At 35.2% G+C, this 23,690-nt stretch overlaps 1 protein-coding gene across 1 annotated transcript in view; it reads left to right on the top strand.

Moving 5' to 3' along the window:
• Sgt1 (suppressor of G2 allele of skp1) overlaps positions 1-23,690 on the top strand; it is a 153,546-nt gene that overhangs the window by 55,314 nt on the left and 74,542 nt on the right. The window contains exons 4-6 of the mRNA XM_090402953.1: positions 1,834-1,903; positions 6,167-6,237; positions 19,714-19,760. Of these exons, the coding sequence (XP_090259079.1) occupies positions 1,834-1,903; positions 6,167-6,237; positions 19,714-19,760 (188 nt within the window). The remainder of the gene's footprint in view (positions 1-1,833; positions 1,904-6,166; positions 6,238-19,713; positions 19,761-23,690) is intronic.

The raw sequence follows: 23,690 nt of genomic DNA, 5'->3' as shown, positions 1-23,690 counted from the left end.
ACTCCTATGAAACCTATGAAAAGTTATAAATGTATATACTATGGGTGGGCTAAGGATTAAATGATCCAGGAACCTGCTCTGGAGACCAAAACATAGAACTTAACTTTGTAAAGTTACTGTAATAATAAGCATATAATAAGATATAAGGCCTTCAATAAGCAGAGCAATGGTCTTACACTGGGCGATGAAAACCATTTATCATCTAAACTTTCCCATCCATGTCCATAATTGGATTAGAAACTACAGCCTGTTTAGTTGGAGAGTGTATAAGCTATTCACTTGGCCAACCAGGCAGACTTGAACTTGGTAAAAATTAATGTGGATCACTTTGCAACAAATCAGTAATAAAACTGAGATTTAACATACTTGAAAATAGTTATCTGGGCTTAACTGATTATTTGTCGATTTTTGCCTTAGTTTCCTTCTAAATGTTGTATAATCCAACGATTAAGAAATGTTAGTTTTAATTTAATGTTGTTAATGCTTATCTTTAAAAGCAAATGTAATCAACAGCTAGTTAGTTGCCTTCAGAAATTGCAAGTTTATTCTCTCAAAGCAATTTATAATAATGCTTAACAGTATAACCAACACCAAGAGGGGGAAAAAAATACATTCATTAAACTCGCTAATATTTTGCTGGTTTTCTATCCAGCATCATTAGAACACAGTGATAACTGTGAGAGGCACAAAGCACTAAGTAATTCTATGAAAGCCAGATGATGTAATTTCTAAATTTAAATTCTCATCTCTTTTTTTTTTTTTCTTTTCTTTTTTTTTTTTTTGAATAATTTGTTTTAACACATAAATATTGGCTATACATGATCTTCCATGTCTGAAACCATTTTGTTCTCCTGAGAGTAGATTGTTTGTATTATTTCTAAGTCTTTTATTCAGGATTTTGCGTGGTATTTTGTAACCTGTAAATTGGATAAACGATGGTATATTGCTTTAAAGGCCCATGTTCAATTCTCATTGTGAAGAGAGGAATCATTATATGGACTTTTTCATTTGAAGGTGAGTTATTTGTATACTTTTCTCTTTCCTTTTATGTTTTTTGAAGGAATGAGTTGTATTTTTTTTTTTTTTTTTTTTTTATGTTAGGCCCACATACAGGAGGTTGGCTGGTCAACCTATAGTACGTTAGTACCGTATATGGGTTGTGAAAGGAGAAACTTGTTTACATTTGATTTGAACGCCTGTATATTGTATTCCTTGAGAAATACGTCAGGGAGAACACTGTTCCACAGTACTGCAGTAGCAGGGATGAAAGAGGAGAAGAAATTTGTTCTGTGGGTTTCGAGGTGTACTGTAAAAGGATGTTGGGCGGCAGTTGTACGTGTTCCAATGGGCTTAATACAGGGTGGGGGAATTATTGATGCTGTTTCAGATGAACTTTTCCCCTGAAAGTATTTATAGAATATACAGATTACAGAGATTAAGCGTCTATGTGAAAGTGGGGGGAGCAAGTTGGTGAGGGATGGGTCATTTATTAGTCTAATTGCTCTCCTCTGTATTAAGTCAGGCAGAGAGGCCCCCCCCCCTTGAAGACTTGACACTCAGGGTAGTCCCTGAGTGTCGAGTCATCAGAATTCAAGGAAGGAGAACCGGCCTACCAGTCTGGAACATAGGGGGGGGGGGTCGTAGGCATCAAGGGGAAGAGCCCCCTAGTATACTATATAATTAGTGTAACTAAAATATTATACCATCAAACCATAGTTTGTGATGCCCTCTATATAATTGAAGTATTATTTGTGATCCTATATAATAGCATTATACAAGCAGTTGTGTATATATATATATATATATTTTAATTAAAAGAAATGTTTCTTTTAGAGGCAAAATGTGATGCACAGACTGCTCTAAACTTAGGCTGCAAGACTTCAACAACTCTCTTGAGGAAAGGGTAAGCTTCCTTTATAACCAAAATGTTTATTTTTGATCCATTATAATGAAATTTATTTGATAGTGATTGCCCCCACTTATCCAGTTCCAAAAGTGAATTTTCCTTAAATAAATCACAGGAATATGATTTTTTATTTTAATTTTTTTAATAAGGCATCCTTCAAAGTGCACATTATATATGAAGGCCTAAATCTAGTATATGAATGATTTCAGTTCTTTTAGGTTAAAGCATGTAATTTGCAAAGCACTAGAATGGACAATATACAGCATTACCAGGAATATAATGGTATTGCATTTTATCACCACTTCCATTCTCTACTACATTTCACTCCAGTTTCTGGCCGTCAGAGGTTTGTAAAAGGTCTCATACCTCCTAACTAAGCTCATGATCTTGCCTTTTTTTTTGTGTATATTGCATTTTATTTAGTCAAAATTTTAATTCTGTTTTTCTTAATTTCAGTTCTTTTTTAATGATCAAGAATGCATGGATTGAGCCATTGCCCTAGCATTCTTGCTGCATTAAAAAGTTGCAGCAAGGAAGAGTTAGACTTCCAGCTATGACTCTCCTTCCTCCTTTTCACACTGGACTTGAGACTAGTTTTGGAAAAGTTAATGTTAGTAATGAAGTCTTAATTCTGTTGGACTTCATAGCATTTTATACTCCCTTCAAAAAATAAAATAAAATATGATAGTGATATTTGATACTGTCAGCTCAGCATATATTGTTATATCAAACTTTCCCACTCTAATTAGCTACTGGGAAAAAAAAAAAAAAAAAAAAAAAAAAAGTCCTCACCAAAACCGTATAGTAGTCCTATTGTGAATATCCATAAAGGAAATTTATGGACTCTCCACTCTAACAAACTCTTGCTGTGAGTCCTTATGATTTGCTATACTGGAAATTGACTGTATGTATTTTATATTCTTATATCCTGAATAAACCTCTTGAAAAGTGACTGTAAGTTGCTTGTCATGCTTGCTTTTCTTAGTTTGGCATGTAATTGACATCAGTATTGCAGTTTTATATATAAAATTACTCATTAAAAAATATTCTTCAGTAAATAAACAAATATTGCAGATTGCTGTTTCACCCACTTTGATTAATATAAAATGTTTTTTTTTTCCCCTCCCATGAGAGATTAAGGTCAGCTGATATGCTAATGGCATGTTTGCTAATGGCATATTTATTTCACAATAATATATTTTAGATTTATTTTGATTGCAGCATCTAGGGTTAAATCTAAAAAGAAGACAAACTCTGATATTTAAAATTGCACATGTTATGCTATATGTCAAGCTTCACCTATGCCTTCATGTAGTGAACATGTTAATAGCCATGGATATAATCTCAAACCAGCAAGCATTAAACCATCACATCAGAAAAAAACTGTTTTGGAGATTTAGTGTGCCTTGGAGTCTAGTTAGTGTTGGGGAGGGGAGCGGGGTATTGCCAAGCCCACAGTTTATAGAAAAGCTAGAAGTAGTTTACCATGTATACTGCTTAATAAAGAATAAGGTGTGCCACTTTCTGCATGCAATCCATTTCTCTTTGCTTGACATTCAACTCACCTTGAACAATAGCCATGAAATGTCAATCAAAGAGAAATGGATTACATGCAGAAGTAATCATACCTTAAAACTTCTGGATTCACTACACAAATATATGCAGTCAGTTTTTCTCAACAATATTTATTTCTATCTCCATTGCAAAACTTTTCCTTAATAGAAACTCAGATTTCAGCTTCTTTTGAGTACTGTTATCTCAATTTCCCAAATTTTGTACTTTTTGTCTTCTTTTGCTAAAAAATCTCTGTTTCATTCTATCAAATTTATTTGTTGTTTCACTCTCCTAATGCCACCAATCATTCTGAACCTTTTAATTTCCTTTCTTTAAATGTTGATTTAATTCAGTCCAACTTTCTAATAGTGAAGTTGCCTTCCTTGGAGATGTTAAAAATTGCAACTCCAACTACATTAATCCAGCAAATAGAGTTGCTGTGGCATTTGCTATCACCAGTTTTATACAGATTGTTCACATGTTTACCAGAATAGAAGATAACCCTAACTAGTCTCTAGACACACTTGATCTCTTTCTTACTAATGTTTTTTTATAAGTATACTCTGGATGTTGTCTGCTAGGCAGTTTACATTACAATCTCTAGTGCTGATTTCTTCTTCTTCTGTGTAATGACACACACATAGCTACTACCATCCAAAAAACAGGTAACTTGCATCATGACCAATGGTAATGTGGTCTTTGCCAAAACTGTGGGTCATAACTTTTTTCAACATTTTTTCCATGAGTAACAATGTAATAGAACCATCAATCTTATGACTTCTCTAGAATAGTATCGAGTCTCCTGGCTATCATTTCAAACATGCAGCATTCGGTGTTCGTTTGATTTTTTTGCCATCAAGAAATATGAAGAATCTTCTCCGAATTGGACACCAAAAAATTTTCTGTTCTTTCTGTGTTTCCTTTTCTATGATTCTTTTGAAGGTTTTATACCATAGATTTGATGCCTGTTTTATGATGCATTTTTATTCTCTACTATTCTGATGGTATCTATTATGCAGCTTGGAAATTAGTCCATATCTACTCTTGACCAAATATGAGCAGATATGTGTTAATTTATCATCCAATTTCTCTCCCTTCCAGTTCTTCCAAAAGTAATGAAGAAAATAGTTAACTCATTTGTACATTAAATTGGAGCTGCTCAACTAGCAATTGTCAGTATGTATTCTGCCACTGTTTATCAGCAGGGGATTTTCTTTGATATGTGACAAAATGTATGTTGAGTAAGCTTCCATCACACAGTTTGACTTCTGTAACTAGGTTGCAAACTTTCCCTGTGATTGCCATTACATATGATGGTGGATGGTTCTGCATACTCCCTTTGAAACTAATGCTGGTATTCTGCAAAACTCTGTCCTTAAACCTATTCTTTCTTCTCTACAGCAATACCCAGTTTGGCTGATGACACAAACTCCATTCTTCTGTATCATTTGACGAACTTTACACAACATTCACCAAATCATCCAGAATATCAACTTATACAACCATAAATCTTGATCTGCAAACTATTTTGCAGATCAGAATTTATTTTGATGCTAGTTTCAATGAATGAATGAAGTTGTCCTGTCTTATTTCTTTTGCACATGTACCTTTTCATTCCAGTCTTAGTTTTAGCATCCAAATCCAAGAAAGTTAGTAACCTATTGCAGATATTGTGCATGTGGGTGAGCTTGATTATATACAGCCTGTTATATAGCAGAGATACTTTCCACTCACTCCCAGACTGGCAACATGTCAACCTTTCCTTTTGATAATGATCTTTAAAATTTTCATTCTTGCTATGGTATAGTTTTTACTTTTAGTTATACAGTGCAGATATAGGTTTTCTTCGCAGTGAAATTTCAAATTATTGAATATTTGTAAATATATAATATTTTGAGTCATCTTGTGTGCATCTTGAAATGTTCTTAATAATCCTTTTTAAGTACAAGTCTCAGTATAGAAATACCATATCAGATTCCTGTCTACTCCAACTGTTTAATTTATTGATAAAACATTGAACATAGAGTATCTTGCACCATCATACTGAGGAATACATTCAATCTCTTTCTGATTTAGTCCTTCAGAAAATTTTAGAATAGGTTCCTATATGCTTAATTTCTGATCAGAAGTTGTTTTGATTCAGTTAGTATTTACCACATCCATTATAAAAATTAAAATGTCTGAAATAGAAAATTGCTACCCCAGTTTTAATGGAACTTTTTAACAAAAATTTCAAAGTTAAACCACATTTATGGAAATGATGTGACTAAACTTTTTGTAGGAGGAATAAAACTCTTTCTCATTGCTGAGATTTGCAAGAGATCTTAAAGTTAATTTGGACTAGAAACACCCACTACATGTTTTGAATATGATACAGACTTCTTTCTATTATTAAAATAAAATATTACCTTAAAAAACCACTTTAGTTCATATTAGATATCAAAAAAGTGTGTAAGCCCTTTTAAATTTCTTGAGAGAAAATCCATAATAGTTCAGAAAGTTGGAAAGAGCTGCTTTGAAGGTAATTAGTGGAATTGAAAATTTTCATTTACTGATATTTATTAGATTGGCCATGTTTACTTCATTTTTAGATCATGTACAGAATTTTCTTAAAAATTTAGAGGATGTACCGCTTCGTGTTTTATAAATGTTAATTTATTTTACTTTAATTTTTTTTTTAAATAAAATTTTGACAATTATTTTCAGCATTGCTTGCTATTATCTTGAAGAGTATAGTGAAGCCCAGGAAGTTTTTCTACAGGGCCAACAAATAGATGGTAAGTTCATAATTTAGTGTCACTCATTATTAGAGTTGTTTTTGAAACAACTCAATTACATACTCTTTATAGATTAATAACTGCAAGATGAATTCCTTAAATTGTATTCACTCTAAAATTGTATTATATTGGGTTGGCAAATAAGTTCGTTCGGTTTATGTGTTAGTACAAGTTTATGCCACTTCGCCTGACGCTATTGTTGCGCTACTGCACAGTGCTATTGCACAGTTGAAAGGCGACATTACCTTTCAGTGAATTTTCATTCAGCCTACTTCAGTTGCATGTGTGTAACATATTTTTAGAAATGGAAGGAAATAACGTACATGACCGGCATATTTTGCTTTTTTATTTTAAAAATGGCAAACGAGCTGCAGAGGCCCATAAAAAAAAATATGCAGCGTATATGGGGATGGTGCCTTAACAGAACGCATATGCCAAAAGCAGTTTGCCAAATTCCGTTCTGGATATTTTGACTCAGTGATGCGGCGGTCGCCCAGCCGAGGTTGAAGAATATCGTTGACAAAAATCCATCACAAAAAGTGCGGGAGATTGCTGCAGTACTGAACATATTCCATACAAGCATTGAAAACCATTTGCACAAGCTGGGATATGTTTCAAAACTCGATGTTTGGGTGCCACATGAATTGACTGAGGCCAGTATGACTGCTCGCATATCCATCTGTGATTCGCTGTGACGTTGCCAAGAAAACGACCCATTTTTGAAGCAATGATTACAGGAGATGAAAAATGGGTTGTGTATGATAACGTAGTACGTAATAGTAGCATTATCTCCATCTGGATAATACACTTCACAAAGCAATCAATGGTGTATCTGCTTTTCTCACTTCCTTACCATCGGCATTCATTAAATTTACTTTTTTTTCCTTACCATGTAGTGAAAGAACTCTTTGGCATTTCCTTTGGCCTACTAAACTAATTTCCTCTGATTTTTCCTTCCTCACCATGTTGTTCAGGTCACCCTTCTTGCTTTTGCTTTATGATTACCCATTACGTGCTCATTGAGCTAATTTCCTGATGCATGGCATGTCATTCATATCTTCTTTTATACCTCCTAGCCAATGACAATGACTATATATTTCCCTGTGACTTATATTTTCCATCTGTTGGCTTCAAATGCAGTTTCCCCTTAAGTATAACCTTTCTGCTGAATTACTGTGCTTGCTGCTTGCAGTTCATCTACTATCATTAACCATATTCCCTCATATCTAAAAATACAGTATGCTTAATATTCCATCCCTGTAATAATAATCTTACATCAATGAGGTCTTGTTAATGCCAAGTTAGGATGATAAACAATGCCAAAAATTTATCAGCCTTGTTCCTGATGCTTCTGACACTACTGCATGCATGGTAACATCCCATTGGATCCACAAATTATCCCTTGTATCCTTTTAATAAGTATCACACTTAGTCTTCAGATCTGGAAAACTGTTTTCATTATTCTCACACTTGCCTCAAGAGTGCCTGTACTCATACTCACCAGTATCTACCTTAACTGTCTGTTTCTGATTTTGCATTTCCATTCTCTCGCTGAACAAAAAAAAAAAACTCCAGACATTTAGTCTACACTTGAATGAACTGGAATTATCATCCACAAATCCTTTCATTCATCAAATTCACTCCAAACATTCACTGCAAACCATTCCTCCTACACAACACATGCATTTGCTCATTTGATCATAGTCCTTCTCATTTCACATGTATCATATCTTGGCATTAGACTTATAGATAATGCTCTCCCTCTTGCCTCTCCTTTCTTACTCTTCTCTGCTGTAGAGTAAGAAACTTGCTAGTACTTCTCTATCACTGTAGCTTGTGCTTTGTCCTATGAAAGACTGCATGTAAGTGCACTATTTCTCTCATGAAACTATTCTTTTTGCTTGTTATTTTTCTTCCATATTACTATCATCATTCCCACTTAATTCACTTTCACTCATTTCTATATTCCTCTCTTCATTCTCTACAACTCTTGCATTCCTGTGCCTTACATTGCTTGCTGCATGTCTGTTTCGGTGTTTCACTTTGAATTATAGGCAGTCTTTCATAATTACTTATAACTGTTTATAACTACTATTTTATTTTCTTGTTGTTAATAATGGTAAATAAAAATCAAAGTAAGGGTACTGCTCTTTTCATTGAAAAAAAGACTTGTAAACCTACTAATTAGATGCTAAGATTAAAATTATTAATATTCGTAGTGATGGCGTATTGAATGCTGAGATAGGCCATAGGCCAAACTTATTTGCTTCACACTGCTATTGTCAAAGTTGTTAAAATTTTTTATTTATTTATTTATTTTTATTTTTATTTTATTTTTTATTTTTTGAAGTAACTAACATATGAATGCTTTATTTATGTTAGTTATTCACATACTGTATGACTGCTTTAAAATGTTTTTAAACCATTACATGCAATTCTACAAATTGAACGGAGAGGAGAAGCTTTTTTTTTAAAAAAAAGTGATTCACTGTATGATGGTCTGCAACCTAACATGTTGTATTACTGAAGTATGTTTGTATATCAAATTAGATATTAGCTCTTCTCACATGCTATCAATGCTAATGTCATATTCCTATCTAATATCTTGATTTTTTAATTTTTTTTTTAAATTTGTGCAATTGATGCTATAAATAACACAATCACTTTGCTCACCTAATCTTTCCCAAAACTTGTGTGGTCTCTAGTTTTTGATAAGCTGTTTTATTTTTAACAGCTTTCATATTCGCAAATTAAAATTGGTTCAAATATTATCTTGCATACTGATAGTTTAGTGATCTATTACCATATTTAACTTCTCATCTTTACTAAAAATTGTTTATAAATAGCTGAAATGTTGCTTTCTATTCTATAGGTTTTCTGTTAAGAATATGGTTAATGTTTTCAGTGTTCCCACCTATTTTCAGTTTATCTAGACTGTGCTTTGTATTTAGGAATATAGCATGTCTATATAAAGTAAAGAGCTGAGTTTAAAATATCTGATGTTGGTATCAGATTTAATGTCACTTTCCTTGATAATGTGACCATGTAAATCATGAACAAAGTGGAGATAACTTGTACCCTTGATTTATATATGATTTTACATCAAACCATGTATCCTTCATATATCATATCATAGTCATATATCCTTCAGTTCTTAAATCCCAAACAAAAACAAACTGACTTACAGTTTAAGTAGATGTTATATATTTCTCTGTATGATACCCCCTTACAATTTAAAAGTATAATTGTAGTATTTTGTACTGCTTTCATCTTGGCACCTTGTCAGATTTAAATACATGCTATTATTATGCAGTCATCTCTGTATAGTCCAAAGACTCATCATGGGAGGCTTGTGTTAATCATTATTCACATAGTCTTTAAAGTAATGTTGCGCTTTAAATAATAAATAGTCTTTAAAGTAAAACCAGTGCTCTCTTACCTACCTTCATCAACCAATTTTGCTCATCCACCACTCTCTAAACAAAAAAAAGTATAGTCTTTCTTCATTAGTTGCTAACCACTCTTATACAACTTTCAGGAGACTTATGCGTTAAATTTCTTCTGCCTCAATCCTATAAATTTTTAGATATAAGACTAACTACCCCTATCTTAAAATTATGGTTACAAAAACCAATCTGGGTAGATTATTGGCCTTTAGAACCTATAAGTATTGGAGATTATTATTAATCCTATAAATCCTTTTTTTAGAGCCTGTGTAGCTCAGTGGATGTGGCGTTTGCACACCACCGCGCTTGGCCGCACGAAGGAAGACTTCATTTCGAGTCTAGTCGGCGACTAGAGGAAATTTTTCTAAGCCTTTTTTCGACCGGTTCCCGAGTTAGTCGATCTCTGGCACGGGCAAGCAGGTTTTTCCTCCCGGAAACTCGGGTTTTTTGTCCTGTAAACTCAAGAAAATCGACCGTAGAACCCACGTTATTTCAGACATTAAATATATCGTGTTAGGGACCACGAGATGGCGGCACATTTGAGCCGTCTCTCTTCACTGTGTACCGCTTAATTAGTGATAGCTTTGGGCCATCTGTCTCTGATTGGGTACCAGTGGAGATTGAACTGCCCACTCAGTTTCCAAAAGTTAGATAGGGCTAAATGGCCTCGCCTACTCCCGTATACGGGAATAAAAAGGCGTTAGCTGATTTTTTTTTTTTTTTTTTAAATCCTTTTTTAGTAGCTTATGTTTATTATATTCCTTCTTTTCTGCCTATCATCTAACCTTTGTCACACTCCACACCTTTGGTCAGTCCTCACAGAAAGCATTCCACAGATCTGTCATTGTCTTGGCCATAACTCTAGATCTTCTCCATCACCTTTCTCATTTCCAAGAAACCCATATAACCTAATCTGTGCTCGGTAATCCAGTTGTGGTTCTATCTTCTCTTCTTTTCTCCTCACCTAATGATTTGGTAGGATAGCAATGCTCATTTACTAGGGACTAATATAACAAGATAGTTATATAGCAACTATATATATATATATATTTTTGTCTGTAAATGTGTGTTCATGGGAGAAAACCCTCCACCAGTACCATCAATGGGTGTAGCATAGAAGCAGCCTGCCTCACAGCATGGCTTAATAAGGGCACTCATTCAGCCATATTGTGGTAGGTGGCGGTGCCATACTAACAATTTCTGTTAGTGTAGTAAGTACAGAAAGAATTTTTTCCAAGCTTAAGCTGATTTAAAATTGTTTGCAAACAACAATGACCCAAGAAAGATTGGTTTGTCTAGCAACTATATCTATAGAGGCAGACATAGCTTATAATTTAAATTTAGAAGAGCTTATGAACAGTTTTATTGCGATGTCCCCCACAAAGCAAACATTTAATTAATATTATTATGTAATCATTTTTCATTAATGTTTCTCTTGTAATAAAAACAAAATAGCAATTGGAGATTTTCTTATATTTTTGTCTTATAATCCATCAGGGGCGATATTTAATTGTTTGCCTCACGGTGTGATTTAATTTGGCAACAGCCCTGCCCTCCACCTTCAAATGAGACTGACTAATCCACCTGATTGAAAAGACCTGATAAAAGATCTTATCATAGATGGGATTCAAATCCAGATCTTTCCAACCAAAGGGCTCTGTCAAAGCCAACTGAGCTATGAAGACCCACTAGTTTCATAAAAACCTTATAAAGAAGGATCTCTTTGTCTCTACTTGTCAATGTGCGCTTCAACATTGAAATCTAATCCTTTGAGCTGGTTTGCCAACATTTGCAGTATGACTTTGAACTTCAATTTCCTGTACCATCATTCTCATATTTCTAGCCTCATCAGTTTTCTGCAGTGCAATCCCATCTGCTTGATATATAGCTTGCAACCTCTTCAGCCCACAAAGTGTGTAACCTTACACATTAAGCTTGTAAATTATCCTTGTCATGCCAAATCATTCTGCAGAACCTCTGCATCATCTTTATTAACTGTTGACTTCCCAGTTTTATATCATTAATATGCAAATTAAATAATGGCCCCCACTGCATTATCTTGATTCTTTTCAGCCATATAATACTCTTTGTCTACCTGTCAGCCACCTTATTATCCATGTTCATTTGCTCCTGTTTGCAAACACGTTTGACAGGATTCTACATGTGTTAAGTTCTGAATGAAACTGTATTAATTTATATTTTCTTCAGAACTTAACATGCATCCTACATTTTGGCATATACTGATATATCAGGCAGATAAAATTGCTTGTAAATTACTAGAAATGTTAATAATTTAAGAATCCTTTTATTTGTCCATAGTGTTGTAATGTATTTACTGTGAATAGTCCATCGTTTGAACTTTGCTAAATTTGTATAAATACTTGTATATTACTGAGAGAAGACTAATCGGATTAAGTACCGATAGCCAGGAGCAAAACACGTACGCCAAGTACATGTGCACTGTGGAAGGAGAGCACGCGATCCCCCCCCCTTCACCACCACCACCACCACCACCACCAAAGAGCATGCTAAGGGAGATTATGGCGCTAGGTGCTGGGAGATGTAAGGTGACGTGAGCAAAGAGGGAGAAATTTAATGGCATAGTAAGGAAGTGTTGGTCGCGAATTTAAAAAGTGAGGCAGCGCCAGCTCAGAGTCTTTTTTGGCTTGCTTTTCTTGAGTCGTCCTCCTCGCTTGTTGATGTTTGTCCCCGTTCCTCGGAGGGATCGTCAAAGCAGAGATCGTGGGAGAATGCCGAGGAACCTTGGGAAATCACTGGTTAAGGAATTGCCCAGCAGAGCTGAGTTCCTGATTGCTGCTGAGACAGCTAAGCCTTGCTGAGCCTGATGACCAGTGAACAGTGATCACGTGTCTTCATCATGGGAGATATATCCAGTCCAGACCATTCAGTGGGGTAATACAGACCAAGCAGAACGAAAAGTGGAGCTGGAGGTGATGTTATATCGAGATATGTATGATGTTCTAATGGTTCCCCAGCAATTGGTAAAGTAGAAACTTTAATCTGTTCAGTGAATGTATAAAGAAAGAAAGACTGTGATTATTAGTTGGACATTAAGTTTAGAAGGTTGTGAATTTTATGCAAGGACTTTAGAGATACATTTTAAGAGGGCAGTGTAACTATGAGACATGAATGAAGAAATTGGGGTTAAATTAATGTCTACGAATGAATAACCTTTAGTATTGTGAAGTTTAGCTTATGATTTATCTTTGATGGAATGTTTTAACTGTACTGATGATTATACATGCTAAGAGAGAGTAAGAAGAGTTAGATAATTATGTTTTTCATTGAAATTGATATTGAAGCTAGCATGTGCAAAAGTTTATTCATGATATGTAATCTTACTAGAGTAAATAAATGTTTTCTTTAGATTAAATAGTTGACTTGCCTGATTTCATTTTCTGTTGCACTGCTCTTAAATAATCAAACCACGGCGAGAGGTAATTTATAGGGGAGGCTACGACTGCAAACTAAGTTAGAGATAGATGAGATTTGAACTACTTCATATAGTATAAGAAATTAGGGATAGTGTGCTATGCTAAGTTCTGGTTCTTTGATTTTTCATAGTTCAGAAATCTAGGATTCAGGGCGGCGCAGTATAATAAAAATTTTCTCTGAATCCGAAGAGAGAACCAGCACTGAAACAAAGGAATTGCCATTGCCTATTGGGAATCTTTGTCTTCTACCCACGTGCAATATCCTTATAGTTGTTAACGGCCCAAAGTAAATGTTAAGACTGCATACATTAAAGAGTTAATGAAAGATAATTAAGGTTCTAACAAAGTGTTGAATTAAGGAATTATTAATGATATAGACACGAAGTAAATAATATAAGAAAGTAAGATCAAATATTAGGAAGTGAGGACGTAACACATGGAAATCTGTGGGATATTACAGGAAATCTACAGGATACATGGAAATCATAGGATACTTCTAGTGGAAAGGCTTAGACGTTGGTTATGCATTATTACTAAATAGCTTAGGGAAATAACAACGTAGACTAGGATATACATTAAAATAAATGTTTAATACAAATCCAATATTTCGGCAACACGTTGCCATTTTCAACAGGAACTTGTGAGCAAGACACGTGCACGCAGGCACAGCAAACAGCAAATGAGGATGAAACAGGAAGCTATTCTTTCTCCTAAAGTCCTACTGGTGCCCCCTAGCGGGCAATGTTGGTATTCTTGGGCAGTTGGGCTGAGGAAGACTTCTACATCAAAAGACCTCAGCCCATTCTCCCAAGAATACCAATATTGCCCACTAGGGGGCACCAGTAAGACTTTAGGAGAAAGAATAGCTTCCTGCTTCGTCCTCATTTACTGTTTGCTATGCCTGCATGCACGTGTCTTGCTCACAAGTTCCTGTTGAAAATGGCAACGTGACGTTGCCGAAATATTGGATTTGTATTAAAAATTTGTTTTAATGTATATCCTAGTCTACGTTGTTATTTCCCTAAGCTATTTAGTAATAAATCATAGGATACTATAGAATATAGTATCCTATAGATTTAGGAAATCTACATGGAAATCATGCAAATTACGAAGTATAATGGTATAGTCATTTCTCCTGTCTACTCAGCTATTACTTTATTATAAAAATAAATAAATAAATTACAAAGGTGGGACATACCTTTTGTGAAAACCATGTCGCCCTTCCTCCCCCCCCCCACACACACACCTCTGTGAGTATCATATTCCTATCCACTCATTCCTGAATTTTCTGTCGTCAACTTTCCTGGTACCATAGCCACTGCTTCTTAGATACCAGTCTAATTTGCTATTTCTGTCTTGGAGTCTTCTTTATGTAATAGGAATACTTTGTCCTCTTTCTGCTATCTTCTGGCCTCTGCCAGAGCTGAGACATAAACAGCTTGGCAAGAAACACTGCCAGTATCTCATCAGTTCCTGTGGCTGTATTCACGTGGAGATTTGTAAGTGCTTCCATTTTGTCTATTTATATTCTGACTTCATTCCTGTCACACGTCTCACTACAGTATCTTCTTCTTTATGCGATGCACCTACTTTATAATTTAGCTATTCTTTCTGCTTCTATCACTCTCTCTCATCATAGAAATTTTATGTTGTGCATTTTGTGTTATCATGAATCTGTTAAGAATTGGATAATCCACAAACCTTACAGGAAGCATTCCACAGACCTTTCACTCTCTTGGCCATAAAGCTCTGGACCTTCTCTACCACTTTTTCCTTTCCAAACAACCTAATCTGTGCTCAGTAGTCCATTTGTAGTTGTATCTTCTTTTCTCTTATCTAACCTGCTGTAGATATTGAATAAGATACTTTTTTTCAGTCCACTCCAGGTCTCCAAAAAGCATGGTGGTCTCAGGCCAGCAAAAATAACCCACCATTTAAACTTAGAGTAGTGCCAAGCATATTTTGATTATATAGATTAGAGGTTCTCAACCTGTGGTACGCATATCCTTTAGGGGTACATAGAAAAATATTTAGGGGTATGCCGTGAAAGCTCAAAAGTCACTAGATCTAGTAACAAAGTCGCTAAGTTGGTAACACTGATACTGATTAATTTCTGAGAAATGAGTGATGAAGCACGCCGCTGTAGTGTCTATACATGTTTTTAAATTATTTGTCACTGTTTGTGTTTATCGATATGTAATTTATGAATACAAAATTTAATGTGTATATACATATATTTTATTTTATTCCCATTGTTATATTATAACTATAGTTTTATGTATCTATACAAGGGGTAGGGTATGCCAGTTACATACACATTTCCAGGGAGTACGTGAAGCATAGAAGGCTGAGAACCATTGATATAAATTATGAACTTTAAGTTATATATTTTGATTATAAATGGAAGAGGATGTCTGTGTTACATAAAAGTTGCTATTGAGTTGAGTTTTATTTATATATTTATTTTTTAGTCAGAATTGACTATGAAGCAATTCTTCCCTCCCCCCTTCCAACCTCAGTAATTATGGCTGCATTAATTTGTTGATTGGGGAACCAGTCATTCTGAGACCAAATATCCTGACTTCTCCATATTAACTTTGTTCAACCTATAGAGTACCCTCTATAGGTCAAACATCTTACGACATTGGTTCATTTACAGTTTGAACTATTTCTATAATGATTTAGTTTAGTGCTATTTCCAGTAGTGGACATTAATATGGAGGTGGGTCCTCCCTTTGTTTCTATGACAGCTCTAACTTTGCCGGGGAGACTTTCTACCAGGTGTGAGAACATCTCTGGAGGAATGGCAGCCTATTCTCCCTGAAGAGCTGTAGCCAGAGCAGTTCATGATGTGGGTCATTGGAGGGTCTGAAGTCAGCGTTCTAATTCATACCAAAGGTGTTCTATGGGAATCCTGGAACTCACAATCTTGAATTATCCTCTCCGATGTAGACGAGAACAGCTCTGCTTAAGTTGGTCCACGTGATCTAGCATGACAGTCAGCTTGCATTGATTCTTCCCGCTTTACTGATGAAATGCCCGCACTTGGCTCACTACTCGGCTACATAACTGCGTCTAGACATCGTTCTGTTGACCGCTCTCACGTATTCATCTCAGGGAATAACTCGAGCTGGGCTCCTCGAGTGACCTGCGCCAAAGTTGAGAGAGAAGCAACTAAATGAAGAACGCTGAGAGTAAGAGTATGAGAGAGCTAGTTAGCGGTGTCAAGCTTTTTATATCGTACCTTAAGCGGCACTCCTACAGCGTCATACCTTTCCGCTCGGCACTACTCCTTTGCACGCAGTTCCGGTCCTTCTCCTCACATCTCCTGGGAAACTCCGCGCGCAACTTACTCCGTGCATACACGACTGCCGTGGGGCAGGCATGTTACTAATCCAAATGTCTCATTTGCAAACTTTGAACTCACTTTTACATACTAACATAATTCTCATCAATTTTTCTTCCATTGTTAAATTTACAAGAACAGGTAATATTATCTTACATAGAACAGTCCAATATTAAAAGCATTTGTTTAAAAATTTTTCAAGCAGTTAACATCTCTACTTATATAGAAGTATTTCTCTCAGTGATTTGATGCTTGTTAAAACCTGAATGAGATATTTCACAACAAAATCTCTTCATTCAAAATTTAACGTCACCGAATTGATCTTCTACCATAGACAGTAATGGATCAAAATGTCCTTGTACCCTTCTGCATTTCGATTTCCCTGTAGTCTTACAAGAGGACAAAGTCCATTCCATGAAAAACACCCCACACTGTAACACCACCACCTCCAAATTTCACTGTTGGCACTACACACGCTTGCAGGAATCGTTCTCCAGGCATTCACCACACCCAGGTCCTCCCATCAGACTGCCACATAGTAAAGCATGATTCATCACTCCAAATTGCACGTTTCCAGTTGTCCACTGTCCAGTGGCATCACTCTTTACCACTGCAGCTGGCGCTTAGCATTCACAGGAGAAATGTTTGGTTTATGAGCAGCTGCTCAACCACGGAACCTCCATTCCTCTTAACTCTCGACACAGTCATGGTGCTGGCTGGACAGTTAGTAGCACTGCAGAACACCTGGGTGATTGTGTCACTCTATGTCTAGTGATTTCCATGAACCACCTTCCTCAACGCTCGATGGTCCCTGTCTGTCATTAAATATGGCTTACCCAACCATGGTTTTGTTGTGGTTGTGCCTTTCACGTCACCACTTCACAATCATGTCACCAACTGTTGACTTGGGCAACTTGAGGAGGATTAAAATATCTCTGACAGATTTCTTACTGATGTGGCAACTAGTAACTATTCCACGTTCAAAGTCACTGAGCTCCCTTGACCTACCCCAGTGTTTTTCTCAACATTTTTTGGAACCTTCCCGGCCTCAAAGATTTTGATGCCCCCCCCCCCTAGCATAATAGTCAGCCAAGTTCTGAAAAAGTATAATATAAAGATGTACTTTTAATAAAAAAAGGAGCATAGGTAAAACTGTTTTAATTTGACTTTCTTCAATGAATATAAATTTTATATTACATTTTGTATATTATGAAACATAAATTGAACTGAACTTGGCAAAATAAAATCCAAGTTAATGCGATCCTTGAGCTTGATGTCTGCTGCAAAGAGTTTTTATTTGAGGTACTAATTTAGTCATTTTCAATCTTAAATTCCCCTGGTTTGTGATATCCAGATGATTTCATTTTTTCATAATAAGTCATTTACAGTGCTAAAGCCACATTCAACTAAATATGACGACGGGAAACGAAACAGTTTTTTTTTTTTTTTTTTTTTTCAAAATTAGTTGAATTTCAGTATTTCGTTTCTGTCTCGTCAGAAAGCCATGCCATTGTTCCTTTTATGTTGAATAAATTTCTAATAACTCATAATTTTGCTTTTCTGAGAGTTCTGCTTGATACTGTATTTATATTGACTGCCCTACTAGTGATGTCAGCTTTTTTTCTTGGGGTTGCATTATCGACAATTTATCACCGACAATGGTGAGTTTTTTGAGTATATCGGCGACAAATGCAACGTCATTTTTTAATTGCCCCACGTTGAGAAACACTGACTTACCCATTCTGCTTGTACTCCTTATCACTAAACAACACACAGCTCCATGCCTCCTTTTATACCAGTAAGTGAGGTCGTAGTGACATCTAGACATCAGTTTACAAATTTCAGAGGGGTTGTCTGGATACTTTCGATCAGATTGTGTAGATATAATTTTGTGCTCTGAAGATTCTGGATAGAAAACCAACAAAATATAAGTTTAAAAAATTCAATAAATTAACTTTCATATTCATCATAGAATCAGTGTTAATACCATCCTTGATATAAAACCAGTTGAATACTTTTTTTTTATCTTGTGCTAATATTGTTAATTAACTGAATTATAATAATTGCATACAGAATCCTTTTGTTGCTAATTTTACAACAAAATCAAACTAGTGAATTAGTTTTATGTTATTCAGATGCAACTAATTTAAAAATTAGATTGTAGTGCTTATTTTCATTATGCAACCTTATCTTCCCATTATTAATACAATGGGATATAGTTGCCCCTCACACTGTAAGAAACTACTGAAAAGTAGTTTGACTTGTTTGGCTGAGTGGATAGCATACCCAAACTCCACCCAACAGGTTGTGGTTTCGCATCCCACCTTGAGCATGGATGTTTGTTAGAGCTGGCTCTAGACAAACATGTATGTCTAGATATTATGATTATTATATGGATATCTCCATGCAATCAGAAAACTAATTGTGGGAGATCCACTCTAACCTTTATATGTACAATACCTATCTTGCCCCTCCTTAAACTCATTTACTGTCAGGGCATTTGCAATTGCTGGCAATCCATTTCACTTATTTACCACTGTCCCAGCAAAAAATCTATTCCACATGCCTTTACTAACAACACTCTTACACTACTTCCAGAGATGATCCCTAGTTCTCTATTTGTCATGTATTGAAAATTTTTTCATTTTTATAGAACCTGTTTAGTAACTTATAATTTCTATCATGTCATCGCTTTTCTGCTTATCAACTGAACTTTGCAACCTATGCACTTTCAATCTATCGTCATAGGGAGCATGCCCCAGACCTCTAACCAGCTTAGCCACTCATCCCCAAGAAACCCACCTGGGTTTCTTTTGTTCCAGTTGTTCAGATTGCAGTTTTCCAGAGCTGTAGAAGAGTTCAGAGCTGTTTTGCCAATTTTTGAAAGATGCCCTCTGAATTTCATCTCTGCCCTCCATTACTACCAGATCCCTAGCATCAAGTTTCTTGCAACCCACTACCATCGAAGTGATACACATCATTATGTAATCTTTTCAACCCAAACTGCAGAACCTAAGCCATGAATATGATACTCACTTCCTTGAATTGCTAATGTTATGATGAATGTGTGTGTGTGGGGGGGGGATATTCCTTCTCATAAATAGGATTAATAAAATTGCTTTTCATGTATGTGTGCATGCACACACATGCATGCATGCACACAATATAAGACTTTACAGTTTTAATAAAATGCTTATGCCAAATACAATTATTTTAATTTCTTTTACAGCAAAAAGTTTTAAGAGTTGGATTGAAAAATGTGCAGCAAAACTTAATGTGAGTACCTTTTTATTTGTAGTTTATCTTACTGCTATAGTTAAGTGTATTTTCCTCATCTTATATCATTAGAAATGTTCATATTTCCCAGGTTGTTTTTGTCTCTATCAATGACTTGTCTTGATGTTATTTAAATATTGGGGAAATATTTGCATAAAAATTATATGCCTCAAAGTACACTAGTTATCTAGTTGTTTCCATCTTCTTTGTTCAATGTAGTTATGGTTGAATCTGATTACTATAATCCCTAAAAGTGAATAGGTGAAATGTTGCAAACAAATGTTTGTTTTTTAATATGGCAGCAAAGATTGTAGGATTAAATTTTAAACATAGTTGTATGAAATGAACATTGGGTAATGTCACCTTGTGCAAGTAGAGCCAATATTTGTAAAGTATTTATACTAAATTTTCTCAATTTGGTCTTGCTTCCTTTCCTCTTTTTTTTGGGGGGGGGGGCAGGGGAAGAACATGGAATTACTGCTAACAATATGTTCACATCATTGGAACAATACATCATAGGAAACATCATCAAAGATAATACCAAAATCATCTAAGCTGCTGTTTTACTTCTCAGTAAAATTTCTCTGAACTTAGGTTTACATCAGAACAATCATTTTATTTCTATCAAGACATATTGCAGTTATCTATAGAAATTTTCTTACTTGACAAATGTCTTAATATATTTAAAGAAGTTTACAACTTTACTAATTAATGTTATTATTAATCATTCGTCTAATACAAGTTTCTTTATTAGTAAAAGCTCAGCTTGACTGGCCATGGCTTTCATAGACATCAAAGTGGCTGTGAAGTGTACCATTGAAATATAACATGAATATAAAGCATAAACAGTATAACATGTACTATTATCAGAGTACACAAATAGTAAGCATAAATATGGAAATATGCATAAGTTTTCTAATACAACGATAGTAAAACATTCAAGTGCATAATAAATCATACAAGTTGCTCTATTTTTGTAATTTTTTTATATCAATCCTTCACAAAAAGTTGCAGGATCTATGGCACATCAGTGCCTGTATTTGTTCGCAAGTGGTCAAGAAGAAACTTGTTGATATATTTTTTTTAACTGAGTATAGAGGTAAAAAAATATGAACCTGGAGAACAAAGAATTGGTTTGGTGTGTGTTGAGCTGAACATTGAACGAATGTTGACAAGCAGCTGTGCATGTGTTTATTGGTTTGAAGCAAATTGAAGGAATGGTGTCAGTCATTTCAGTGGAATGGCATCCATAAAATTACCTAGAAAAAGCATAGAGCTGAGATAGTGGCTGGAATGAGTCTGTAAGAGAAGGATTGCCAGTTTACAAGTTGCTCTCTTCTGAACAGTGACAGCATCAAGCATTTTTAGAGAGAATTTTGGTGTACCACCACTGTATGTGCAATCAGCATTCTAAGGTAGAGCAGATTCAGGATTTCTACTATGTTAGGAGTTAAGAAATCTCAAAAAAAAAAAAAAAAAAAAAAAAAAAAAATCTAGTTTTTAAACCCTCTCCTGACCTCATAAAGCAAATTAATAATACACACTATGTGTTTTAAAAAACTAAAATAAGATAGATAAAATAACAAAAACACAATACTCCGCACTATGCGTACTCTGCGTATATTCGGACAAATTAATATCCATAAAGATGGTTACCCGGTACACCCAATAGTCTCGTACAAAAACACCACCACATCACCTTATCAAAATTCTTAGTAAAACTACTCAACTCTTTATTAACCAAGTCAAAATCAATGATAAAAAACACAGACAACCTATTTCAAAAAATAACAAACAAACTCTATCTCATGATGACATCCTCACTTCATTGGATAAACATCACTATACACCAATGTGAACATCCCCAGAACGTTGGACATCGTACACACGTTACTCACAGAAGAAAAGACCACACCCTAGGATCATGAACAAAATTAACGCCAGCAACATCGTAAACAGACAATTAGCTGAATTGTTCCTATCACCTGTAGAATCGCATCTACTCACCTCTTCTTTTCTTCCCCCCCCTCCCACATCACCTTTTATGGGTGATATGTGGACGATATTCTGTGCCTTCGAGAACCAATATGCATCATCACTTTATTAGTGTCCGTGTGTCCGTTAATGACTTCAACAACAGACTGAAGTTCACTATAGAAACAAAGCATGAAAAATCTATAAATTTCCTAAATTTCCTGACATTAATTAGAACAAACAACAAAATAGCCACAAAAATATTCCACAAACCCACACATATTGGAAATTATCTCCACTTTAATTCATCCTTATTCTATCAAAAAGTCAGTCATTCTAGCACAATTTATTAACACATATAAGTTCTCAACTGTACATAACTATCTCAACACAGATTTATCTATACTTTATAGATTATAGATATACTTGATTTATCTATACATAACTATCTATCCAACACAGATTTTTAAAAACCGAAATTACCCAACACAGCTAATAAATTATGCCAACAAAACTGCAAAAACCCATCAAAACAATCCAGTAACCAAAACAAACTTCCCAACACACAAAAAAAAATCATTAAATTGTTATACATCAAGAACACATACAGAGCCTATAAATATATTTTTAAACATGCCGACTGTAAATTAGTGTTCATCACAAACCAAAAATTGGCAACACTTATCGTGTTGCCAAAAATTGGAAATATTAGAACACCATAATGTGGTATATAAATTTCCTTGCCAACAAGACTGGTGTCACCTACACAGGTTCAACGATCAGATATTCGTGTAGTCTTGCCCATAAAGATCTTCCGTGACTGCAACGTACCAATTCCAGAACATCTGAGCAATAAGAAACATAATAACCAAAAGAAAAACAATCTAACAGATAAGCTTAGGTGTTGATGGTTATTCATGACTTATTTTTCACGGTATTAACAACACCACAAACACTTTTATCAACAAAGATGTTTTATTAACGCTTATATTTCGCTGATTTTCAACTCAGCATCATCAGAGCAAACACACATGTAAACACGACAGTGAGTGAGTGAAACAATATAATTGCAAAAGACAAAAGATCTAAAGTCCTGTTTTTGGCGCCCTCTAACGAGAAAAAAAAAATGCAGTTATCCAGGAGTTTTTCTTAGGATAACTGTCTCCCAAATTTTTGGCAAATTAATGCAACCATATTTGTTAAGGTTGGAAGAATTCTTCAAAGCCATTGCTGACTCAAAAAATAATCTTTCAGATCTATAACGACTCCTAAATAGCACATTCGTTTTCCTCCATCTAATCCTGTGTGAAGGAGTGTCCAAAGCGTGGTCTGCCAGTCCCGACTTGCCATAGTAATAGTAGCGAATGTATCTTTCATGTTCTTCCAGGTGGATGTTCACTGATCTTCCTGTTTGCCCATAATAGGCCAAGTCACAGTCACATGGAACTTCATACATTCAAAAGAAAAACAGTAAACAAAATACAAGAAAAACAGAAATAGCAGTCCACACTCTTGAACAGAAGCGTACCCCACAAATCAACAAAGCCGTAATAGTAGACATACAAGAAAATGAAACAATGCTTAGAATATCAGAAACAATAGCCATAAAATATAACAAGAGCTCGATAAATGTTCACCGCTCCTATATAATCTTCAAGAGTTGGAAGCTGCACATAAAAATTAGGTCACGACTCTGACCAATAGAAAACAAGACAAAAACACCAAGCTGACATGACATAGGCTTCACTTTTTCCATGAGCTCCAAAGATAGCACAGTTGAAACGGCTCATGCTCCATTACTCCCACCTATAATCTTGCTTCAACATATTCTATTCTTATCCTTCCCAAAAAAATTTCCATCTTTCAACTTTTTCCCAAAGAATGCACCATCCATCCTTAAAATTCAGGTTTTAAATTTAACTTACCTTGTGTCTTACCTGCAATTCTCCCACATCT

This window comes from Typopeltis vanoorti, chromosome 13, assembly GCF_054136105.1.
Source record: "Typopeltis vanoorti isolate ZY-2024b chromosome 13, IOZ_Tvanoo_1.0, whole genome shotgun sequence".
NCBI lineage: Eukaryota > Metazoa > Arthropoda > Arachnida > Uropygi > Thelyphonidae > Typopeltis > Typopeltis vanoorti.
Note: the sequence above shows the minus strand (reverse complement) of the source record. Positions and strands in the feature narration are given on the sequence as shown.